The sequence below is a fragment of the Aethalodelphis obliquidens genome, unplaced genomic scaffold (assembly GCF_003676395.1).
Source record: "Aethalodelphis obliquidens isolate GAN/ISIS:26980383/991018 unplaced genomic scaffold, ASM367639v1 scaffold13, whole genome shotgun sequence".
NCBI lineage: Eukaryota > Metazoa > Chordata > Mammalia > Artiodactyla > Delphinidae > Aethalodelphis > Aethalodelphis obliquidens.
This window is the reverse complement of record NW_020837957.1, coordinates 22,308,859-22,331,989: the sequence shown is the minus strand read 5'-3', so window position 1 is coordinate 22,331,989 and position 23,131 is coordinate 22,308,859. Positions and strand designations below refer to the sequence as shown.

The 23,131-nt window shown below is 34.5% G+C and overlaps 1 protein-coding gene across 1 annotated transcript in view; it reads left to right on the top strand.

The window, feature by feature from the left end:
• COL24A1 (collagen type XXIV alpha 1 chain) overlaps positions 1-23,131 on the top strand; it is a 396,587-nt gene that overhangs the window by 149,188 nt on the left and 224,268 nt on the right. Inside the window, exon 20 of the mRNA XM_027114231.1 lies at positions 8,177-8,230. Within this exon, the coding sequence (XP_026970032.1) occupies positions 8,177-8,230 (54 nt within the window). The remainder of the gene's footprint in view (positions 1-8,176; positions 8,231-23,131) is intronic.

Genomic DNA, 23,131 nt, shown 5'->3' with positions numbered 1-23,131 from the left:
CTTTTAGAATGTTACATATAAATGGAATTTAGAGTTCAGCTGTGCTATATTTATTGCTTAAATATATAGAATTACAAAAGGGGAAATATATAAATAGCAATAATCATTTGCAAAGATTTTTAACAGTATCATAATGAAAAAAAATCTGGTTTTGATGGCTTTTTAGACCTAAAACAGCAAAAGAGAATGAAAGTGAGCCAGATACTTAGATGAATTCTTTATTCTGCATTTATTTTTCCAGAAGCTCATATTTTCTATTTGTGGTTTTTTCAGAAGACAGAACAGTTCCTTAATTTGCAGCTGCACACTGCCCTGTGCTCAAGTTTAGTTTCTATAGTTTACTGGGAAAGTGAATTTATTATTTTTGTCCTTTCAAATATTTTTTTGGCATTAACTTTTGGATAGATTATTCTCACTCAGAAAAGGTCATTTAAATCTTCTTTTATTACTTTCCTACTTGGACTCAGTATATTCCCGACATGGCATGTACTTCCACAAATACTAAAGAACAAAATCTTATGATTGTTTTTTGGATCCACGTCTCAAAACTAAATTCTCTCCTTACAGAACCTCTCTCCCTCTGGATGCATTCATTCTTGTTTGCATATGAAAATTTTCAATCCTATCTATAGAAGCTGTACTAGTTGGTTATTTTTTGTTGGGGTGGAGTTGTTTGCTTTTTCAGACAAAGGGTAACTTTTGAAATTGCGTAATTGAAAATATAATTATTCAAATAGAATTTGTTTTTAATTTGTTCATCAATTCAGGCCATCAAATTTTTGTTGAATGTACTTTGAATGTACTGTATGCCCAGCACCAGACAAGGCTTTGCATAACTTTGCCCTTTAGGAATTCATAATTTTTATGTTGCCCTATCTTAAATGGTTTCTTAATTTTATCTTTTCTCAATATGACTGTTTGCAAAGGAATATATTCATCTCTACTTTGTTCAGACTTATAAACTACTCAGAAGATAAATTTAAGTCAAATCATATTGTGTTCTTGAGTATTTAATGCGTAGTGTATATAAAAATCAATGAAAAAACTTGAAATTTTTCATGATAGTTAAATGACCTAAATGTCACTCTTATCTATAATAAGAGTATTTAAAGCTATATTATAAAATATCAGAAAAATTTAAATTTCCCCAAATATGTACTTTACTTTTAACCTATTATAATTGAACGTGTTACTACCTCTAAAATAATACAAATTCTGAACTTCACTGATTTCATCTGGGGCCAAGTTCAATGAATAAATTCTACTTTCTCTCTAATGGTCTTCAAATCATTACAAACTGTTACCTACCAAAAAACAAATGATTATCTAAAACACCCAATACCAATTAACTTATTTTTGTATAGTTTTGTACAGGTATAATTGAGGTATATTATAATATAATAAGCTGTATATTTTAAATTGTATAATTTCATAATTTTTCATGCACGTATAACCTGTGAAACCATCACCAAGATCAAGATATAAAAGGTATTTGTCAAACTCAACACTTGTTCATTTTTTGTAATCCCTCATTTTGTTTTTCTGCCCCCACCCTTCCCAGATTACCACCGATCTGCTTTTTGTCACTTCAGGTTAATTTGCATTTTTCTAAAGTTTTATGTAAATGAACTCATATAGTATATACTCTTTTTTGGTCTGGCTTCTTTTACTTAGCATAATGCATTTGAGATTCATCCAGGTTGTTTCATCTTACCAATATACCATAATTAGTTTATTCATTGGATTTATTTATTTGTGGATTATTTATCAGTTTACCATTTTTAACTATCTTTTTAACTGAAAGGACTATATATTTCAAAATAAAACAGACTTACCAGTCTTATTAAAGAATTACTAATGTGCTTAATATATACCATAGAGCATCACATATTTATTCTGTTAGGAGCCTCTAGCTTCCAGACTTCTGACAGCTGCCAGAATAAGAATGACAATATTTTAGTTTTATGATTTCTTAGGAAACTAATGGAATCTGCTAGTGCTTTGGTTCCCAGGTTTTGCTTTAAAAATGCATGTGAACTAGACTCAGCCTTTAGTGATTAGAGAATAATAAAATGTTTTCACTGGAAAGGATACTGAATCACTCTTCTCAGTGCAGTAAACAAATGTTAGCAGTCCAAAAACAGAAGACACATTTTTACTTATTATTTTTAAAGCTACTTGAGTTTCCTGCTTCTTAATAAAAATTGGTGATTAAACTATTTCTATTAAGAAGGCACCACATGCAAGATACAAAATCAATATAGAAAAAATATCAGTTTTTTCTATACACTAATAATGAACTATCAGAGAACTTAAGAAAACAACCCCATTTATAATTGCACCAAAACAAACAAACAACCAAACAAAAAACCCTAGGAATAAATTTAACCAAGGGGGTGAAAAACCTGTATGTTGAGAACTTACAGTTCTACTGTAAGACAGTACAGACATTGATGAAAGAAATTGAAGGAGACACAAATTAATGGAAAGATATTCCATGTTCGTGGATTGGAAGAATTAATATTGTTAAAATGTCCATACTACCCAAAGCAACCTACAGATTCAGTGCAATCCTTACCACAACTCCAATGGCATTTTTCACAAAAATGGAACAAACGATCCTAAAATTCATGTGGAACCACAAATGACCCCAAATAGCTGAAGCAACCTTGAGAAGGAAGAACAAAGCTGGAGGCATCACACTTCCTAGTTTCAAACTATATTACAAAGCTATAGTAATCAAAACAGTATGATATTTCCATAAAAACAGACACATAGATTACTGGAACAGAAGAGAAAGGAAAAAATGACCAGAAATAAATCCATCCACATGTGGTCAGTTGATCTATGACAGAGGAGCCAAGAATATACAGTGATGGAAAGGTCAGTCTCTTCAATAATGGTTTGGGAATATTGGACAGCCACATGCAAAAATATGAAACTTGACCCCCTATATTACACTATACACAAAAAATAAAATGGATTAAAAACTTGAACGTAATACCTGAAACCATAAAACTCATAGAAGACAACATAGGCAGAAAGCTGCTTGACATCTGTCTTGTTGATGATTTTTTTGGATTTGACACAAAAACACAGGCAACAAAAGCTAAAATAAACAAGTAGGACTACATCAAACTAAAAAGGTCCTGCACAGCAAAAGAAACCATCAATGAAGTGAAAAATCAGACTATCAAATGGGAGAAAATATTTGCAAATTAAATATCTGATAAGGGGTTAATATACAGAATATATAAAGAACTCATATAACTCAACAGCAAAAAAAAATCTGATTAAGTATTATTCAGCCTTAAATTATTTGTAATAACCTGGATACACCATGAAGGCATTATGCTAAGTGAAATAAGTCATACAGAGAAAGACAAATGCTACATGATCTCACTTTTATGTAGAATCTAAACTAAAACAAACACAAAAAATCCTCATAGATACAGAGAACAGATTGGTGGTTGCAGGAGGCAGGGGTCAGGTGGGGAAGGTGGGTGAAGTGGATAAAAGGGGTCAAAGGTGCAGACTTCCAGTTACAAATAATTCATGGGGAGGTAATGCACAGTATGGTAACATAGTTAATAACACTGTATTGTACATTTGAAAGTTTCTAAGAGAGCAGATCTTAAAAGTTATCATCACACACACACAAAATTACAACTAAGCATGGTGATGGATGTTAACTAGATTTATTGTGGTGATCATTTATTTCTCTCTATATTTATATACAGGTGTTTTACACCTGAAACTAATATGCTTTATGTCAATTATATCTCAATTTTTAAAACAAGCACTGCAAGTCAGACTGTTCATCCTTTTCCTCACTAAGGTGTTATATTTTCAATTGTGATGTGACAACTTAGATAGTGAAGCACATTGTGGGAGAAACCATTTTGACTTTTCAGTGTTTACTAAAGTATTTTAGATGAAAAAAATAAAGCATTTTATCAGATTTTGGTTTTTAATTATTTTTCTGTATAGTTTCATGCCAATGTAGTTTTCTAATGAAAGTTATAGATTCTGAATGGTGTATTTTTAAATCTTTCAATCTCTGAGCTCTCTGAAATTTTGCTACTTGGCAAGGATGGCCACGTCCTGTCATTTGATTTACATTTTCAACAATGAATTAGTTAAAAAAAAACTTTATTTTGTAGACATAGGTTATCATTAAAATTCAGCTGACCCAGTTAACTCTGATTTTTATATTTTAAATTTATTATTTAAAAGGTAAGATCTTTACTTGGTGGTAAACCAGGTACGGAATTTTTTTTTTTTTAAAGGGCTTCAAATGCTTGGCTTATATATTTATTTATTTATTTATTAATTTATGGCTGTGTTGGGTCTTCATTTCTGTGCGAGGGCTTTCTCTAGTTGTGGCAAGCGGGGACCACTCTTCATTGTGGTGCGAGGGCCTCTCACTCTCGTGGCCTCTCTTGTTGCGGAGCACAGGCTGCAGACGCGCAGGCTCAGTAGTTGTGGCTCACGGGCCAAGTTGCTCCGCGTCATGTGGGATCTTCCCAGACCAGGGCTCGAACCCGTGTCCCCTGCATTAGCAGGCAGATTCTCAACCACTGTGCCACCAGGGAAGCCCTGGAATTTTTTCAATAATAAAAATATTCCCATTAGCTCTCTGTTATATGCATGGCAGTGCACATACATCAATCCCAGTCTCCCAGTTCATCCCACCCCACACCGTGTCCACACGTCCGTTCTCTACATGTGGGTCTCTATTCCTGCCCTGCAAATAGGTTCATCTGTACCATTTTTCTAAATCCCACATATCTGTGTTAATATACGATATTTGTTTTTCTGACTTACTTCACATTTTATGACAGACTCTAGGTCCACTGCCATGTGTAAAACGGATAGCTAGTGGGAACCTGCTGTATAATGCAGGGAGCTCAGCTTGGTGCTCTGTGGTGACCTCGAGGGGTGGGATTGTGGGTGGGGGTTGGGAGGGAGGTCCAAGAGGGAGGGGATATATGTATACATGTAGCGGATGCACTTCGTTGTGAAGCAGAAACTAACACAACATTGTAAAGCAACTATACCCCAATTCAAAAAAAACAGTTTATTTAAAAAAATATATTCTCTGGCCAAGTTTCAAAGGTATCCTATTTGAGATTTTTTTCATCCTTTTAATAGCTATACTGATGTGCTTCTGAACTTTTAAATAAAGTTTTAATTTTAAAATATTCAACTTACATGGCTATAATATAAGAACAGATTTGCTGACATCTTTTGTCTCTTATTCCCTGGTCTTTGGTACTTTTTGTCTTTTAAATATTCCTTTACTGTAATTTTAATGATTAAGAAGGAGCAGATATTCATGCATATATACTCAATAGTTCATATTTATCCAGAAGCCACCTCATAACGTTTTTCTTACTGTTTATTGAAAATAAAGCGCAGACACTAAAAACTATATAAAACAAATGTATATCACAAACAGTTATAAGACAAACACTCTTATAACTACCACACAGGTCAGGAATAGAACTGCCAGTTATCCCCAGAAACTTTTATGGATCCCAACCCAGCCACAAGCCTATCTCTCCTGCAGTAAGTAAGCAGTTCCTCTTTTTCTTTTATGGTTTATGACTCGGGTGTACATCTTTTAAAACTGTAGTTTAGTCTTGTTTGTTTTACTCTTGTGTCTTTTAGTCTACAAGTTCTCCTTCCATTGCCTTTTCCCCACTTTATAATTTAATTGTTGAAGATCCCCAGCCATTTAACCTGTAGAGATTCCTACAGCCTGGGTTTTGCTGATTATAGTCTCATGGTGTAGTTAAGCATGTTTCTCCCTCTGTATTTCCTGCAAATTGGTAGCCACATATAGGGGCCTAGCCAAGGGCAGTTTTGCTTGTTTGTTTTTGGCAAGACTATGGGTGATATTGTGTTCTTTCATTAGGAAGCACAAAATGTCTATCATCATTCTGTGATGTTAGTTAACAGTTGTGATTCCTCAACTCCCTACATACATTAGATCATTTAGGGGATTGCAAAATGGAGATATTCTTGTTCTTTCACTTCTTTTTCAGTTATTGGCTGGAATACATCCCCTAATCTACTATTTGGCTAGTTGTATTATTGTATGTATAGAAAAGGTGGAATAAATGCTTGATTCTTCACCTTTGTTTACCAGTTTTGGAAATAATGAGTTGGCTTTCTTTCATCTGCTAAATGCGAATAATTTTTTGTTGTATCATTTTGAACTTCTGAATTTAATCATATTTGACCTGTTGCAATCCATTGCAATTTTTGTCCTTACTGAAGTTCATATTGTCCCATTTCTGGCTGGTGAGATCCTCTTCAAGCTCCCAGAGTTCTTTTAACGTGACTCCAGGTTTGATACCTTTTACAGCTTGGTTTCTAGTAGGACAAGGTGTTCCAGGCTCAGCTGGAGAATGGACAGGAATTATGAATTTATCTATGAGCATGCTGTGAACCAGTGGTTGTAAACTGGTATTGAGGGGCCAAAAGTAGCCACCAGCCACGTTGTCCCTTTTTATTGTCAAAAGAAACAAATCATTATTCAAGAGCAAAAAAAATCAATTTTTTTAGCATTTACTATGTGCCAGGTGTTGTACTAGTTTCTGGGACTATGGTGGTTAATAAGAGATAAAGCTGCCCTCAGGGAATTTACAATCTGATGAGGAAAACAATACAAGCCAAAACACTATCAAGTAAACTTGTAGGACCCTAGGATGGTGTGAGTCTTAGAAGGGTCCTAACTCAGGGTATTGGAGGTCAAAGAAAGATTTGCAAGTGATATATTATTTAATCTCCTATTTAAAACTTAAGTGTTCCAGGTAAAGAAAGATAAGGGAAAATTACTCAAGGCAGAGAAAGTATAGATGAACCTGATTTCCTTTAGTTAGAAAAGCCATCAGCATGTCTGTATTAAACATATTCTGTTCCAAAACTTCCAGAAATCTGATCCTGTGTCCAGTCTTTCTGTTACCACTGCCTTTTCTCTTGCCAGAGACGACCACAAGTAATATTTTTCTCCACAGAATCCAAGTTTTAAATTGGAGTCATTTCTGTCCTAATCCAGACTGGATAAGTTGGTATCACTTACTGTTGATTTTTTCTTTTTTTCCAAGATGAGTTTTCCAGAATCAACCTTGCTATTCCGTCTTACTTGTTGGCATTTTAATTACCATAATATTTACCCCTCCAATGAACTGTCTTTTCTAGCTGACATTCATACTTAATTGCAGCCTTCTTTACTTTTAAAGATATGATTCTTGTACTTATCCTACTTTTTATTCCTTTGTCCATGTCAGAAGGAAACACTGAAACAGCTTATCTGTGACAAAATACAAGGAAAACTATAATTATTAGCTTATTATCAATATGGAAACTGGTCATGATGAATTTCATTCTAATGTATTATTTCAGTAAGAATATCGATCTAACCATTTTGGAGCAACACTGTTGGCCTTTTCTCAGCACAGATTTTTCTGACACTTTGGTCCATTTCTATTTCTTGAGAAAACCGTTTTAGACTGCTAAAGTATAATTTCTGAAAAGGTAAAATTATGATTTTCAGGCAAATATGAAGTAAACATGGGTCAAAGATTTTATTCAATTTGTTAATTAATGATGGAACAAGTAAGATGTTAATACAAATTCAAAGAACATTGAGCTATTTATAGACAATTGAATATGGGAATGTTAGAATAAGATAGTTGAGTTTGATACAAAACTGATTAGTATCCTGTATGTTAAGCTATATAACCTTTGGGGTTATTGTTTTTTTCACCAAACAGAAGAATTAGCATATAGTTAGTTAGTAAACAGTGAGTCTAACAAAGTACATTCCCCTAATCCTTGGGTGGCTCTGTGTCCCATATGACACTGAAAAGACCTGTTATATTTTTTTTTGCCTTTTTTTCAAGTTGTGAATGATTAGAGAATTTTCTTTGGGTCTGAGGATTGTTCATGAATAACTGATGAAGTAAGCTCTGTTTTAGTATACTTAGTAAGTTTTGTATTCCAATGTCAGACAACTGCCTAACGATTAATCTTTAATATTGAAGTTTTGAGGAGAATAAATCATTTTTATTGGACATCAAAGAAAGGCAAAGGGAATTTCTATATGCTTAATAGATTTAAAGTAATTTGCTATGGAATAAACTCTCTATATTTTTATGTTCCCTAGGGTTTTCCTGGAGATATTGGGATTCCTGGACAAAATGGCCCTGAAGGATCAAAGGTAAGGAAAAAAGAAAGAAAAAGAAAAACAGAAGAAGAAAAAAGTATGGTATCTATAGTTTTCTAATGTCAAATCTCAATGAATGGGTAAAAAAATATTTTAGAAATATCAGAACATTTCTGGATATTTTTGAGCTGACTCGGTGCATTTAAAAAACCTTGTACAGCTTGTTTTGAGATAATCAGGAAGTAGTTTGCGTGTCTGGTTGTTCTTTTGGTATCATTTGTTTAGTAGGAGTATGTTTATACAGCCTCTTGGGTTCAGGTCATTGAAAATGATTTTCCTGGTTTGGTCTAGACTTAGATTAGGTGACAATATTTGCAAAGCACATAAATAACTGAAAAAACGATTTCTTATAAGAGGTGAAAAAAATTTAAAAACCCAAAAACCTATAGCCTACACTGAATAGATGAGAGTTTTCTGACCACTAAAACTCTTTAGGGCCTATTAAATATCCACTGATTAAAATAAAAGAAAGCCTATGGTGTTCTGGGATTTATACATAGTACAAACTACCTGCAGAAACCTAATCATTTCTAACTTCCTTTACTGTTGTTGTGTATGTATACTAGAAATTATCCATAGAAAACCTTTAAATACCAAGCTTTGCCAAGCAGGCTGACATAGAATGAGCATCGTAAACAAATAAAGTATTGTGAATAGACACAGAACAATGAAATAGCCTGAAGTTTGGAGAACTGGCAGGTTACGAAGTATAGCTGCTGTGGAAGGTTATTAGTGTGAGCAGAGAGGAAGTGTTAGGGGATGAAGCTGGAAAGGATATTAATATAGCTATATTTGTTAGTGTACTATCGTGTCAAGTACTACAGTACTGTAGTAAATGTTTTACAGATACCTCATTTAATCTTCACAACATCTTTATGAGGTAGATTTTATCCCCATTTTATAGGTAGTTAAGTTATTCCCTCAGTCACATAACTATCAGGTGACTTAGTCAGGATTCTCACCCAGACATGATTTCAAAGTCTGAGCTCTTAACCACTTAGTTTGGGGATTAAATTGTGGGGAAGTTTTAAGACCATGTTGAAGAGTTCCTACTTCTACCATGGGCATCATGGAGTAATCAAAGATTTTTAAATAGTAAAGTAATCTAGGTGATTTATGTTTTAAAAAAGATACCTCTTATGTCAGCATGGAGGATGGTTTAACAAGAGAAAAAATGAAGGCAAAGAGATGAGCTAGAAAAAGCTAGAAAAGAAGTTATAAAGATCTGAAGTGAAACAACATTCATTCAATCAACAAATATTTACTGGCTGCCTCTTACGTGACAGCCATTGTGCTAGACCCTAGGGCTACAAAGATGAAAAGTCCTGCTTCCTACTTTCAAGAAACTTACAATCTAGAGAAATATATGCAGGAAATCCTTTATAATAACCATGTGAATAACATATAACATGTGATACTGCATGAGTATATGGTTAGGGGACTCAGATTACACTTTGTAGAGAAGGTAGCACTTGAGCTGACATGATGAATGAGTCAGAATTTGTAGACAGACAAGTAAGATATATGGCATTCAGGAAAAGGAAACTTGTGAGAGGATGAAGGTGCAGTATTTGGAACACATTTGTACTAAAAGTTATTCATTGTTTATGTGAAATTCAAATCTAACTGGGCATCCTGTGTGTTATTTGAAAACACTACTGGCCACCTAACAACTCTCCCTGTACATATTCAGCCGTATTTCCCCCTCCCTTTCTGTCTCCACAGAAAAGTTATTCCTCCCCCTCCCCAGTATTCAAATTTAACATGTTTTGTATCAAACCCTCTCCTGACCCCTGAATGACCTCATGCCATCAATTATCACCTTTATCCTGATCTCTCCTTTGACTCATAATTTCCTATCTTTGCCCTTGGAACCATTTTCACTGCCAATGTTTTAGTTTAGGCCCTATTTATTCTTCACCAGGATTAGTGTAATAGCCCTCTAATTGTTCTTGCCACGATTCTGACATTTCTTCAAATCTACATCCAAACTACTGATGTAATAATGTTTGTAAAGTATAGATTTCATCATGTCATTCTTGTACTTAAATTCTTCAGTATCTCCATAGCTTCCAGGTTAAGGATTATAATTCTTTACTTTTTACACAAGGTTCTTTGTGACTTACTCTCCCTCTCCCTCTCTAACTCTGTTGTCATCTAGTCACATCTCCCATTGCTCTTTCAAAAGCGTTACTCCAGGTAGACTATTTAGAGTACCAAACCATGCCATACTTGTTCAAATCTCACAGCTTCCTGCATGCTGTTTTTTTAATCTGGATCTGTGCCCCACTTATCTAGCTAACACCTACACATCACATGCCACATTGTCCAGGAAGCTTTTCCTGTTCCTCTCAAATCTAATTGAGATGTCTCTTCTCTGTATTTCTAAAAAAATCTATCAAGCACTTATCTTCATATAACTGCTGATTTGTTTATCTCTCTATTAGACTATAAGCTTTTTGAGAAAGACACTAATTGGTTTTATACATATCACAATAACCATGATAATATCCATAGCACATAATAGGAACATAATAGATATTGGCTGAGTGGATGATTGATTGAATGACTGTTTAAAAGCTAATTCAGAAATAGAAACAATACAACTTGGTAACTGATTAACTGAAGGTGATGGGAGAAAGAGAAGTCAAAGATAAAACTGGGACTATGACTTGGGTTACTGATGTCATTGAATTAACTAAGGAACTCAGAAGGAGGAGCAGGTTTGGAAGATGGGGAAGACAAGAAATTTGATTCTGGATATATTTAGCTTGCGGTATCTGGTTGACGTTGAGACAGAAATAATCAATATCTAGTAGTAAACCAAATCCCAAAGTAGAAATAGTAGCATGAATGGACATTGAGAGAGAGAGGTAGTATAGAGAACTGAGTTGAGAATTTCTCATATGTAATTTAGCCCCTTACCTGCTGTATGTTTAGGAACTTGAACTTGATGCATATATAAACACATTCATTTTTCCATTCATTCAGTAATTCATTCGTTTAACATTTATTGAGTTTCTTTTATGTTTTAACCCAGGTACTAAATGTGGGTTGATAAAGATTTCTGAACTATGGTCCCTCCCCTTGATGAGATTACAGTTCAGAGAGAGGTTGGGAAAAAAAGAATCACAAAGTATTGTAAGACGCTATATAAAAGAGTTGGTGAAGGGCTATGAGAGCCTAGATAATTGAGCAACAGATTCTGCCTTAGGAAATTGGGAATTACTTCAAGAGGAAGTAATAATTGAACTTAATTTTTTTTTCTTCTGTAGGGTTTCCTAACTTTAAAAAAATGTTATTGAAGTATAGCTAATATACAATATTATATAAGTTACAGGTGTACAACACGGTGATTCACAATTTTCTAAAAATTAAAAAAAATTAATTTTATATTGAGTATAGATGATTAACAATGTTGTGTTAGTTTCAGGTGTACAGCAAAGTGATTCAGTTATACGTATACATGTGTATGTTCTTTTTCAAATTCTTTTCCCATTTAGGTTGTTACAGAATATTGAACAGCATTCCCTGTGCTATACAGTAGGTCCTTGTTGGTTATCTATTTTAAATATAGCAGTGTGTACATATCAATCCCAAACTCCCAATCTATCCTTCCCCCCCACTTTGTCCCCCTGGTAACCATAAGTTCATTATCTAAGTCTGTGAGTCTGTTTCTGTTTTGTAAATAAGTACATTTGTATCCTTTTTTTAAAGATTCCACATATAAGCGATATCATGTGATATTTTTCTTTCTCTGTCTGACTTACTTCACTTAGTATGATAATCTCCAGGTCCATCCATGTTGCTGCAAATGGCGTTATTTCATTCTTTTTTAATGGCTGAGTAATATTCCATTGTATATATGTACGACATCTTCTTTATCCATTCATCTTTTGATGGACATTTAGGATGCTTCCATGTCTTGGCTATTGTGAACAGCGCTGCAGTGAACACTGGGGTGCATGTATCCTTTCAAACCATGTTTTTCTCTGGATATATGGCCAAGGCTGGGATTGCTGGATCATATGGCCACTCTATTTTTAAGTTCTTAAGGAACCTCCATACTGTTCTCCACAGTGGCTGTACCAATGTACATTCCCACCAGCAGTGTAGGAGGGTTCCCTTTTCTCCACACCCTCTCCAGCATTTATTGTTTGTAGACTTTTTGATGATGGCCATTCTGACTGGTATGAGGTAATATCTCATTGTAGTTTTGATTTGCATTTCTCTAATAATTAGTGATGTTGAGCATCTTTTCATGCACCTCTCGGCCATCTGTATGTCTTCTTTGGAGAAATGTCTATTTAGATTTTTTGCGCATTTTTTGATTCAGTTGTTTGCTTTTTTGATATTGTGCTTCATGAGCTGTTTGTAAATTTTGGAGATTAATCTCTTGTCAGTCACATCATTTGCAAATATTTTCTCCCTTCTGTGGGTTGTCTTTGGTTTTGTTTATGGTTTCCTTTGCTGTGCAAAAGCTTTTGAGTTTAATTATGTCCCATTTGTTTATTTTTGCTTTTATTTCCATTACTCTAGGATATGGATCAAAAAGATATTGCTGTGATTAATGTCAAAGAGTATTCTGCCCATGTTTTCCTCTAAGAGTTTTACAGTATCTGAACTTACATTTAGGTCTTTAATCCATTTTGAGTTTATTTTTGCGTATAGTGTTAGAGATTGTTCTAATTTCATTTCTTTTTTTTTACACGTATCTGTCCATTTTTTCCAGCACCACTTATTGAAGACACTGTCTTTTCCCCATTGTGTAGTCTTCCTTCCTTTGTCATAGATTAATTTACCATAGGTGCATGGGTTTATTTCTGGGCTTCCTATCCTGTTCCATTGATCTATATTTCTGTTTTTGTGCCAGTGCCACACGTTTTGGTGATTGTATCTTTTCTTTTTTTTTTTCAAAGAAGATGTTGGGGGTAGGAGTTTATTAATTTATTTATTTTTGCTGTGTTGGGTCTTCGTTTCTGTGCGAGGGCTTTCTCTAGTTGTGACAAGCGGGGGCCACTCTTCATCGTGGTGCAGGGGCCTCTCACTATCGCGGCCTCGCTTGTTGCGGAGCACAGGCTCCAGATGCACAGGCTCAGTAGTTGTGGCTCATGGACCTAGTTGCTCCGCGGCATATGGGATCCTCCCAGACCAGTGCTCGAACCTGTGTCCCCTGCATTAACAGGCAGATTCTCAACCACTGCGCCACCAGGGAAGCCCTGGTGATTGTATCTTTGTAGAATAGTCTGAAGTCAAGGAGTGTGATTCCTCCACCTCCGTTTTTCTTTCTCAAGACTGCTTTGGCTATTCAGTGTCTTTTGTGTCTCCCTGTAAATTTTAAGATATTTGCTCTAGTTCTGTGAAAACTGCCATGTGTAATTTGATAGGGATTGCACTGAATCTGTATATTGCCTTGGGTAGTTTAGTCATTTTGACAATGTCGATTCTTCCAATCCAAGAACAGGGTTTATCTTTCCAAATGTTTGTGTCATCTTCGATTTCTTTCCTCAGTGTCTTATAGTTTTCAGAGTACAGGTCTTTTGCCTCCTTAGGTAGGTATATTCCTAGGTATTTTATTCTTTTTCATGCGATGGTAAATGGAATTGTTTCTTTCATTTCTCCTTCTGATGTTTCATTGTTACTATATAGAAATGCAACAGATTGCTGTGTATTAATTTTGTGTCCTGCAACTTTACCAAATTCATTGGTGAGCTCTAGTAGTTTTCTGGTAGCATCTTTAGGATTTTCTATGTGTAATATCATGTCATCTACAAACAGTGACAGTTTTACTTCTTTTCCAATTTGGATTCCCTTTATTTCTTCTTCTTCTCTGATTTCCATGGCTAAGACTTCCAAAACTATGTTGAATAAAAGTGGCAAGAGTGGATATCCTTGTCTTGTTACTGATCTTAGAGGAAATGCTTTCAGTTTTTCATCATTGAGTGTGTTAGCTGTAGGTTTGTCATATATGGCCTTTATTATGTTGTTGGTGTGTTCCCTCTATGCCCACTTTCTGGAGAGTTTTTAATCATAAATGGGTGTTGAATTTTGTCAAAAGCTTTTTCTGCATCTATTGAGGTGATCATTTGGGTTTTCAATTTGTTGATGTGTTGTATCACACTGATTGATTTGCAGATATGGAAAAATCCTTGCATCCCTGGGACAAATCCCTCTTGATCATGGTGTATGATCCTTTTAATGTAGCACTTTTTTATTTTATACATAATAGTTTGTACCTCTTAATCCCTACCCCATCTTGCACTCCACCCCCTAACTTTATGTTTTAAAGTATGCATATCATACTAGGTGAAGAACACAAGATGGCTTTGTAAATCCTCTTCAGTTTGTAAATTTTGTTTCTATTAAATTTTTGTTAAGAACAGTGTCAGAGAACTGAAGAAAGGCAGTTGACCTTTTGAATAGTATTATAATAGTGATCTTTAATACTTCTCATTACTTCCTTTTGTCTTAAAATTACAATATAAAAGTGGGACAAAAGATCTGAAAGCCAGACATTTTAATGAATATTAATGGTTGAATTTCCAGTGGGTAGTAGTTACTTTTTAGATTGCTTTATCTAAATTTTTTCAATAAACATGAGCTTGTAGCCTCATCAGCACCAACATTATGAGACTAATTGTTTTTCTACACATGACTGAATTTTAATATAATATCATAGATGATTTAATCAAAATAACCAGAGAATTTTAAAGGAAGAGGAATATTATTTTACGTTTTATAGGTTGGGAAGGGTCTGTTTTTGTCTCTCTTTTTCGTCCTTCCTATTTGCCTCAAAATTGTTTCTAGAAACAGAAGGGAAAAGTAGAGGCAAACATAGTGACCCTATTTGCCTGATGTGTTTTTTTAGTTGTGTACACTATGTCATGGAAGCATCTTAAAACTTCCTATATTTTCGTATATATGTCTTCTTTAGAAAGTGGGGACAATATAAATTATTCAAGTTATGTTTCAGTTATACAAGATGGTCATCAAAAAAATCATGCACGCTCTGTTTGAAATACGTGGTTACACTATTTGCAAACTTTTCCAGAGCAATTTGGCACAGCTCTAAAGAAGCCTTTCATTTTCTCCTCATTTTCTGCCAGTTGACTAAAAACCTCAAACTAACATTGGAGACTTGTGTTAACTATGGTTCTGTTGATTGTGGGACTGTGTGTGTACGTATATATGTATATAGATACAAAGCATACTTCAACAAGCCTTCTTGAGAGCTACCCAGTTTGGCAATCTGTTTTCAAGCATCCCATAACATTAGCAAAACCACATCCCTTGCTGCTTACTGCAGAAAGTGAGTACCCAATAAATATTCTCTGTTCTCCAGTAAACAGAGGAATAACTTATTTGTTGCCATAATGGTTTATGTTGTTACTTTGGTTATGGAATTAAGGATGGTAAAGCAGGCTGTTCTTGTTTGTTGTATAACATCCCTGGTAAGTTTTTTGAAAAAGCCTATTCGTGAGGTTATGTTACAGAATATATGGAAATAATTTTTACACTGAGTTATTAAAATATGTTATGTGTTTACCTATATAGCTAACAGATTAGTTATATTAGTTATAATAGATCTGGTGAACTAACTTAATAAGAGGAAAATGCATTCCTAAATAGTTCTCTGAGGTCACCTCAAGCCAGCCCTGAAGATTCACATTCCAAAATCAAGATTTTGTTCGCAGATTTCTTATTTTAACCATTTTATATTCCAGGCAGCATTTAGTTAGCTGAGAAATATTTATTGAGTTATACAATGGGCAATGGACTTTGTTAAGCAATTACTTGGAAATAAGATTAAAACATGCTCTTCTGTCTACTAGGAACTTGTAATCCACTGGAAACATGAGATTTCCACGTGTGAAAAGTTAAAAAGTAAACTAGGCAGCACATAATAAATGGATAAGGAGCTCAGAGAAGAGAATAATTTGTGTGGCCATTTTTCTGAGAGTCTTCATAGAGAAATCGGGATTTGAGTAGAATGAGTTGGATTTGGCCAAGTAGAACGAAGGAATGAGAGATTTTGTGCAACAGGTACAAAACCAACACAATGATGGAGGTGTGGAAATAAACCTACCTGACTTAAAAAAAAAAAGTTAGTAGGTAGATTGTGACTGATCTTAAATATAAAGTTGAGGAGCTTGAATGCTAATAAGCCCATGGAAGTTTTTTTTTTAATTGTGGTAAAAAGCATATAACATAAAATCTACTCTCAACAAATTTTTAAGTGTACAGTACAGTACGGTTAACTATATGCATATTTTTGCACAGCAGATCTCTAGAATGTTTTTATCTTACATAACTCAAACCCTATACCCATTTAACAGCAACTCCAATTTCTACCTCCCCCAACCACTGGCAACCATCACTCTTTCTGCTTCTATGAGTCTGACTACTTTAGATACCTCATATAAGTAGAATCATGCAATATTTGTCTTTCTGGGACTGGCTTATTTCACTTAGCATAAGGACTTCAGGGTTCGTCCATATTATAGCCTATGTCAAAATTTCGTTCTTTTTATTTATTTATTTTATTTTTAAAAACACAACATGTTTATATTTTAATACACAACCAAAATACAAAACACTATAGTAAATTGATGGCAATAAAATATGGTATTTCATTTGCATTGCATGACATATGGTTAACATCCTTAGTCGTAAATGAGTTCTTAGAAACTGGTAACGAAGATGTCGATATACCAAGAGGAATGGGAAAAAAAACAGAAGAAAGTGAAATAACACAAGTAACTAGGAAGGATTAAGCATATATGAAGATGACTGAGCTGAACAATAACAGAAGAAAAGCAATTGTTTTGTAATATCATATTACCAAAGATTAGAAATTTAACATTTATACAGTTTTAGGAAACATACCCACGTAAACACAGGGGGACAAGATTGATGAAGTCCTGTCTATATAGTAAGGGAAAATCTAGTTTGGACTCAAAAGTATAAATTTGGGATATCCTTAGTCCTAACAGTTCCAATTCATTGGAATTATTTCAACAAATTAGTTGGATAAATTTACAGTTTATATATAAACCGTGTTTACTGCATAGAAAATTTGTAGCTAGTATTTGGACCCCCCAGAAATGACTTGCATATTAATTTGTTTATCAATACACCCAAAAGGATGTGCACTAAATTTACACAGTGAAACAAAATAGAATTTTGTTCATTTTAAAGGCTGCATAATAATAGTCCATTATCCAGTAGTCCAAAACCCCACATTTTCTTTATTCACTCATCCGTCAATGAACATTAAGGTTGTTTCCACCTATGGACATACCTTGGAGATTTTGCAGTTTCAGTTCCAGACCACTGCAACAAAGCAAATATCACAACAAATCCAGTCACACAAATTTTTTGGTTTCCCATGCATACAGAAGTTATGTTTATACTATACTGTTGTCTATTAAGTATGCAATAGCATTATGTCTAAAAAATGTACATACCTCAATTAAAAAATACTTTATTAGTAAAAAATGTTAACCATCATCTGACAATGCAGGGTTGCCAAAAAGTTTCAATTTGTAAAAAATGCAGTATCTGTGAAGTGCAATAAGGTGACGCTTAATAAAATAAGGAATGCCTGTGTGAACATGGTAGTGCAGATATCTCTTGAAATCCTGTTTTTTATTCTTCTGTATAATATCCAGAAGTGGGATGGCTGGATCATATGGTAGTTCTATTTTAATTTTTGGAGGAACTGTTTTCATAGTGGCTGTACCATTTTACATTCTCATCAACAGTACACAAGATTTCAAATTTCTCTACATTTTTGCCAATACTTGTTATTTTCTGTTTGTTTGTTTTATAATGGCCATCCTAGCAGGTGTGAGCTGGTCTCTCATTATGGCTTTGATTTTCATTTCCCTGATGATTAGTGATGTTGAACAATTTTTCATGTGCCTCTTGGCCATTTGTACATCTTATTTCCAGTAATATGTGTTCAAGTCCTTTGCCCATTAGTTTAATTGTGTTATTTGATTTTTGCTATTGGGTAGTAGGAGTTCCTTATATATTTCAGGTATTAAACCCTGTCAGGTATTTGGTTTGCAAATATCTTCTCCCATTCTTTAGGTTGTCTTTTCACTTGGTTGATTGTTTTCTCTACTGTGCAGAAGTATTTAGTTTGATGTAGTCCCAGTAGTCTCTTTTTTGCTTTTGTTGCCTTTGCATTTGGTGCCAAATCCAAAAATCATCACCAAGACTGATATCAAGGAGATTTCTGCCTATATTTTCTTCTAGGAGTTTTATGGTTCAGGGATTACTAGTCTTTAATCCATTTGCTTATTGATGTAAGTGTATTTTAAGTTGATTTATGTGTATCGTGTAAGATGAGGTTCAATTTCATTCTTCTGCATGTGGATATCCAGTTTTCCTAACACCATTTGTAGAAGAAACTACCTTTTCTCCATTGTTTAGTCTTGGCACCCTTATCAAAGACCATTTGATGGTATAAGCATCAGTTTATTTCTGGGCTTTCTATTGTGTTCCATTGGTCTATATCTCTGTCTTTTTTGCTGGTACAAAACTCTTTTGATGATTATAGCTTTGTAATATGTTTTGAAGTCAAGAAGTGTTATTCTTTCTCAAAGCTGTTTTGGTCAGGGTCCTGTTTGGTTCCATATGAATTGTAGAATTCTTTTTTTATCCCTATCTGCAAAAAATTCCATTGGAATCTTGCTAAGGATTGCATTGAATCTGTAGATTGCTTTGGGCAGTATGGACATTTTAAGAATATTAAGTCTTCCAGTTCATGAATATGGGATGTCTTTCCATTGTTTGTGTCTTCTTTAATTTCTGTCAGCAATGTTTTATAGTGCAGGGGTCCCCAACCCCCAGGCCACGGACGGGTACCCTGTGGGGCCTGTTAGGAACTGGGCCCCACAGCAGGAGGTGAGGGGTGGGCAAGCAAGCAAAGGTTCATCTGCTGCTCCCATCACTCCCCATCGCTTGCATTACTGCCTGAACCATACCCCGCCCCCACTATCTGTGGAAAAATTGTCTTCCATGAAACTGGTCCCTGGTGCCAAAAAGGTTGGGGACCACTGTTGTAGTGGACTATCTTTCCATTTATTTGTGTACTTTTTAATTTCTTGCGTCAATGTCTCATAGTTTTCAGTGTACAGGTCTTTCACCTCCTTGGTTACATTTATTCCCATGTGCTTTATTCTTTTGGGTGCAATTGTAAATGGGATTGTTTTCTTAATTTCACTTTTTGATGGTTATGAGTGTATAGAAATGCAACAGTGTATTGATTTTGTATCCTGCAACTCTACTCAATTCATCTATTACTTGTAACAGTTTTTTGGTGGACTCTCTATGGTTTTATATATATGGTGTCGTGTCATCTGCAAATAGTGACCATTTTACTTCTTTCTAATTTGGATGCCTTTCCTTCCTTCCTTCCTTCCTTCCTTCCTTCCTTCCTTCCTTCCTTCCTTCCTTCCTTCCTTCCCCTAATTGCTGTGGCTCAGACTTTCAATTCTATGTTGATTAAAAGTGGCAAAAGTGGGCATCTTTTTATTGTTTCTGATCTTTGAAAAAAAGCTTTCAGCTTTTCATTGTTGAATATGATATACACTGTGGATTTGTCATATATAGACTTTATTATGTGGAGGTACATTCCCTCTATACCCACTTTGTTGAGGCGTTCTTTTTTAATCATAAGTAGATGTTTAATTTTGTCAAATGCTTTTTTTTACATCTATTGAGATGGTCATATGATTTTTATCTTTTATTTTGTTAGTGTGTTGTATCACCTTGATTTGATGCAGAGATTTTGAATCATCCTTGCATCCCTGGGATAAATCCCACTTGATTTTGGTGTATGATACTTTTAATGTACTCTTTTTTATTGAAGTATAGTTGACTTACAATACTGTGCTTTAGGGAGGCTGTGTCTCTGTGCACCCACTTGTGCTAGCAAGGTATAGGGAGAGTGCAAAAATGGTGTTCACCAGAACCTCCATCTGCAAAGTCCCAACTCATACCTGCCCCTCCAGCAGTCACTTTAAGATTAATAAATGAATCTCCTTCACATATAGTCCAGGCACTTCTCTAACTACTGCCTTTACACTGAGTCTCAGGAAGTGTGAGACCATGCGTGAGTCACTCAAAAGGAGTATCTCAGATTTCACAGCCCCCCAGTTCCCCTGGATTGAGTCCCATTGGGTTTCCAAAGCCAGATGTTTTGGGCGCCTCATCTTTTCAGTGCAGGTATCAAGGTTTGACACAAGCCCCTTGCATCTCAGGAAGTAGATCCAGACCCATGAGAGCCCTCCCTATTGTGGGTTGCTTAATGGAGGTGGGTTTTTTGGTGAAACTACATGTCCACCTCTCCTACCTATTTAAATGTGCCTCTTTTATCCTTTGTCTTGGAGGAGCTATTTAGCTAGTTCTTTTTCAGTGGTAATTGTTTCGTATGTAGCAGTAGATTTGGTGTGTCCATGGGAAGAGATGCTATCTTGGACTGCCCCCCAATTGCTAGTTTTTCCAAGGACTTTTGCGTATATATTCATCAGAGATATTGGCCAGTGATTTTATTTTCTTGTAGTGTCTTTATTTGGCTTTGGTATCAGGGTAATGCTGGCCTCATAAAATGAGTTTGGAAGTATTCCCTTCTCTTCAGTTTTTTGGAAGAGTTTCAGAAGGATTTACATTAATTCTTTTTATAATGTTTGGTAGACTTATCCAGTGAAGTCATCTGGTCCTAGACTTTTATTTACTAGGAGTTTTTTGATTACTGATTTAATCTCCTTATTAGTTATAGATCTGTTCAGATTTTCTATTTCTTCATGATTCAGTTTTGGTAGGTTGTATGTTTCTAGGAATTTTATCTATTTCTTCTAGGTTATCCAGTTTGTTGCTGATATTAGTCTCTTGTGATCCTTTTTATTTCTGTGGCATTAGTTCTAATTTGCCTTGTTTCATTCTGATTTTATTTGAACCTTATCTTATTTTTCCTTAGTCTAGCTAAAGATGTCAATTTTATTGATCTTTTCAAAGAATCAACTTCTAGTTTTGTTGATTTTTTTCTATTGTTTTTCTACTCTTAATTCACTTATTTCTGTTCTAATCTTCATTATTTTATTTCTTACGTTAACTTTGGACTTAATTTGTTCTCCTTTCTCTAGTTCCTTGAGGTGTAAGGTTAGGTAATTTATTTGAGATCTTTCTCCTTTTATAATGTAGATGTTTACCACCATAAAATTCCCTGTTAGTATTGCTTTTGCTGCATCCCATAAATTTTGGTATGCTGTGTTTTCATTTTTATTTGTCTCCTAGTTGTGAATTTTTCACTTTTCCTTCTATTGATTTCTAGTTTGATTCCATTGTGGTTAGAAAAGATAGTTGGTATGATTTCAATCTTATTATATTTGTTAAAAACTCGCTTTGTGACCTAATATGTGAGCTATGCTGGAGAATGTTTTGTGTGTGCTTGAAAAGAATGTGTATTCTGCTACTTTGTTCTGTATATGTCTGTTAGGTCAATTTGGTCAATGCCATTGTTCAGATCCTCTGTTCCCTTATTGATCTTCTATCTGGTTGTTGTATCAATGATTGAAAGTAGGGTATTGAAATCTCTTGCATTTATTGTGTTGCTCTCTCTTTGCTCTATTCTGTCAGTTTTTGCTTAATGTATTTGGGTACTCTGATATTGTGTGCATATTTATGAATAATAGTTATATTTTCTGGTGAAATAATGAAGAAAGTTGTCATTGTTCAATGTCCTTATTTGTTTCTTGAGATAGTTTTGACTTAGTCTGTTTTATCTGATGTAAGTATGACACCTCTGCTCTCTTTTGGTTATCATTTTCATGGAGTATCTTTTCCATCCTTTCACTTTCATCCTATGTGTGTCCTTAAATCTAAATTTAGTCTCTCATAGATACAACTATGGATTTTTTTTTTATTCAGCCACTTTAAATCTTGATTGCAGACTTTAATCCATTTACATTTAAAGTAATTACTGATCAGGAAGGACTTACTATAGTCATTTTGTTAATTGTTATTGCTTTCTGTCTTGTAACTTCTTTGTCCCTCTTACATTTCTTGCTATTTTCTTTATGTTTCATTGATTTTTTTTTTTGTAGTGACATGCTTTGATTCCTTCCTGATTTCCTTTTGTGTATGTTTTATAGGTATTTTCTTTGTGATTACCATGGAGCTTACATAAAACATCCTATGGTTATAATGCTCTATTTTAAGCTGATAACAACTTAACTTCAATTGCATACAAGAGCTCTACTCTTTTTCTCTGTGGAAGATATTGAGAGGAGTGAGATGATGAAAGAGATGTTTTAAGAAGAATAATAATAGTAAATTATTGTTATGAATTTGGTGAATGCATAGGGAAGAAAAGCAAAATACCAGTTCAGAAACTGTTGCAAACACTAATCAATGTGCAGTGAATAAGAAGAAGGAAATAATATTTATTGAGTCTCTGTTATATTCCAGGTACCATTTTATTTGTTGTAACAAATAAAATTTATCACCTTATAATGCTTATGATAACATGATTCTACAGATAAGGATACTAAGGTCATGCCCCTAGTAAACTTCAGAGCTGGAATTCAAACTCAATTTCAGATTTTATACATTTTACATTAAAATTTTTTATGTGTTTCCATTGTATATATCATACAGGGTGAAGTAAGTCAGAAAGAGAAAAACAAATATCATATATTAATGCATATATGTGGAATCTAGAAATATGGTAGAGATGAACCTGTTTGCAAGGCAGAAATAAAGACACAGATGTAGAGAACAAACATATGGACACCAAGCGGGGAAAGAAGGGGTGGGATGAATTGGGAGTTTGGGATTGATATATCCACACTAATACTGTGGATTAGTGTGGATATAAAATATAAA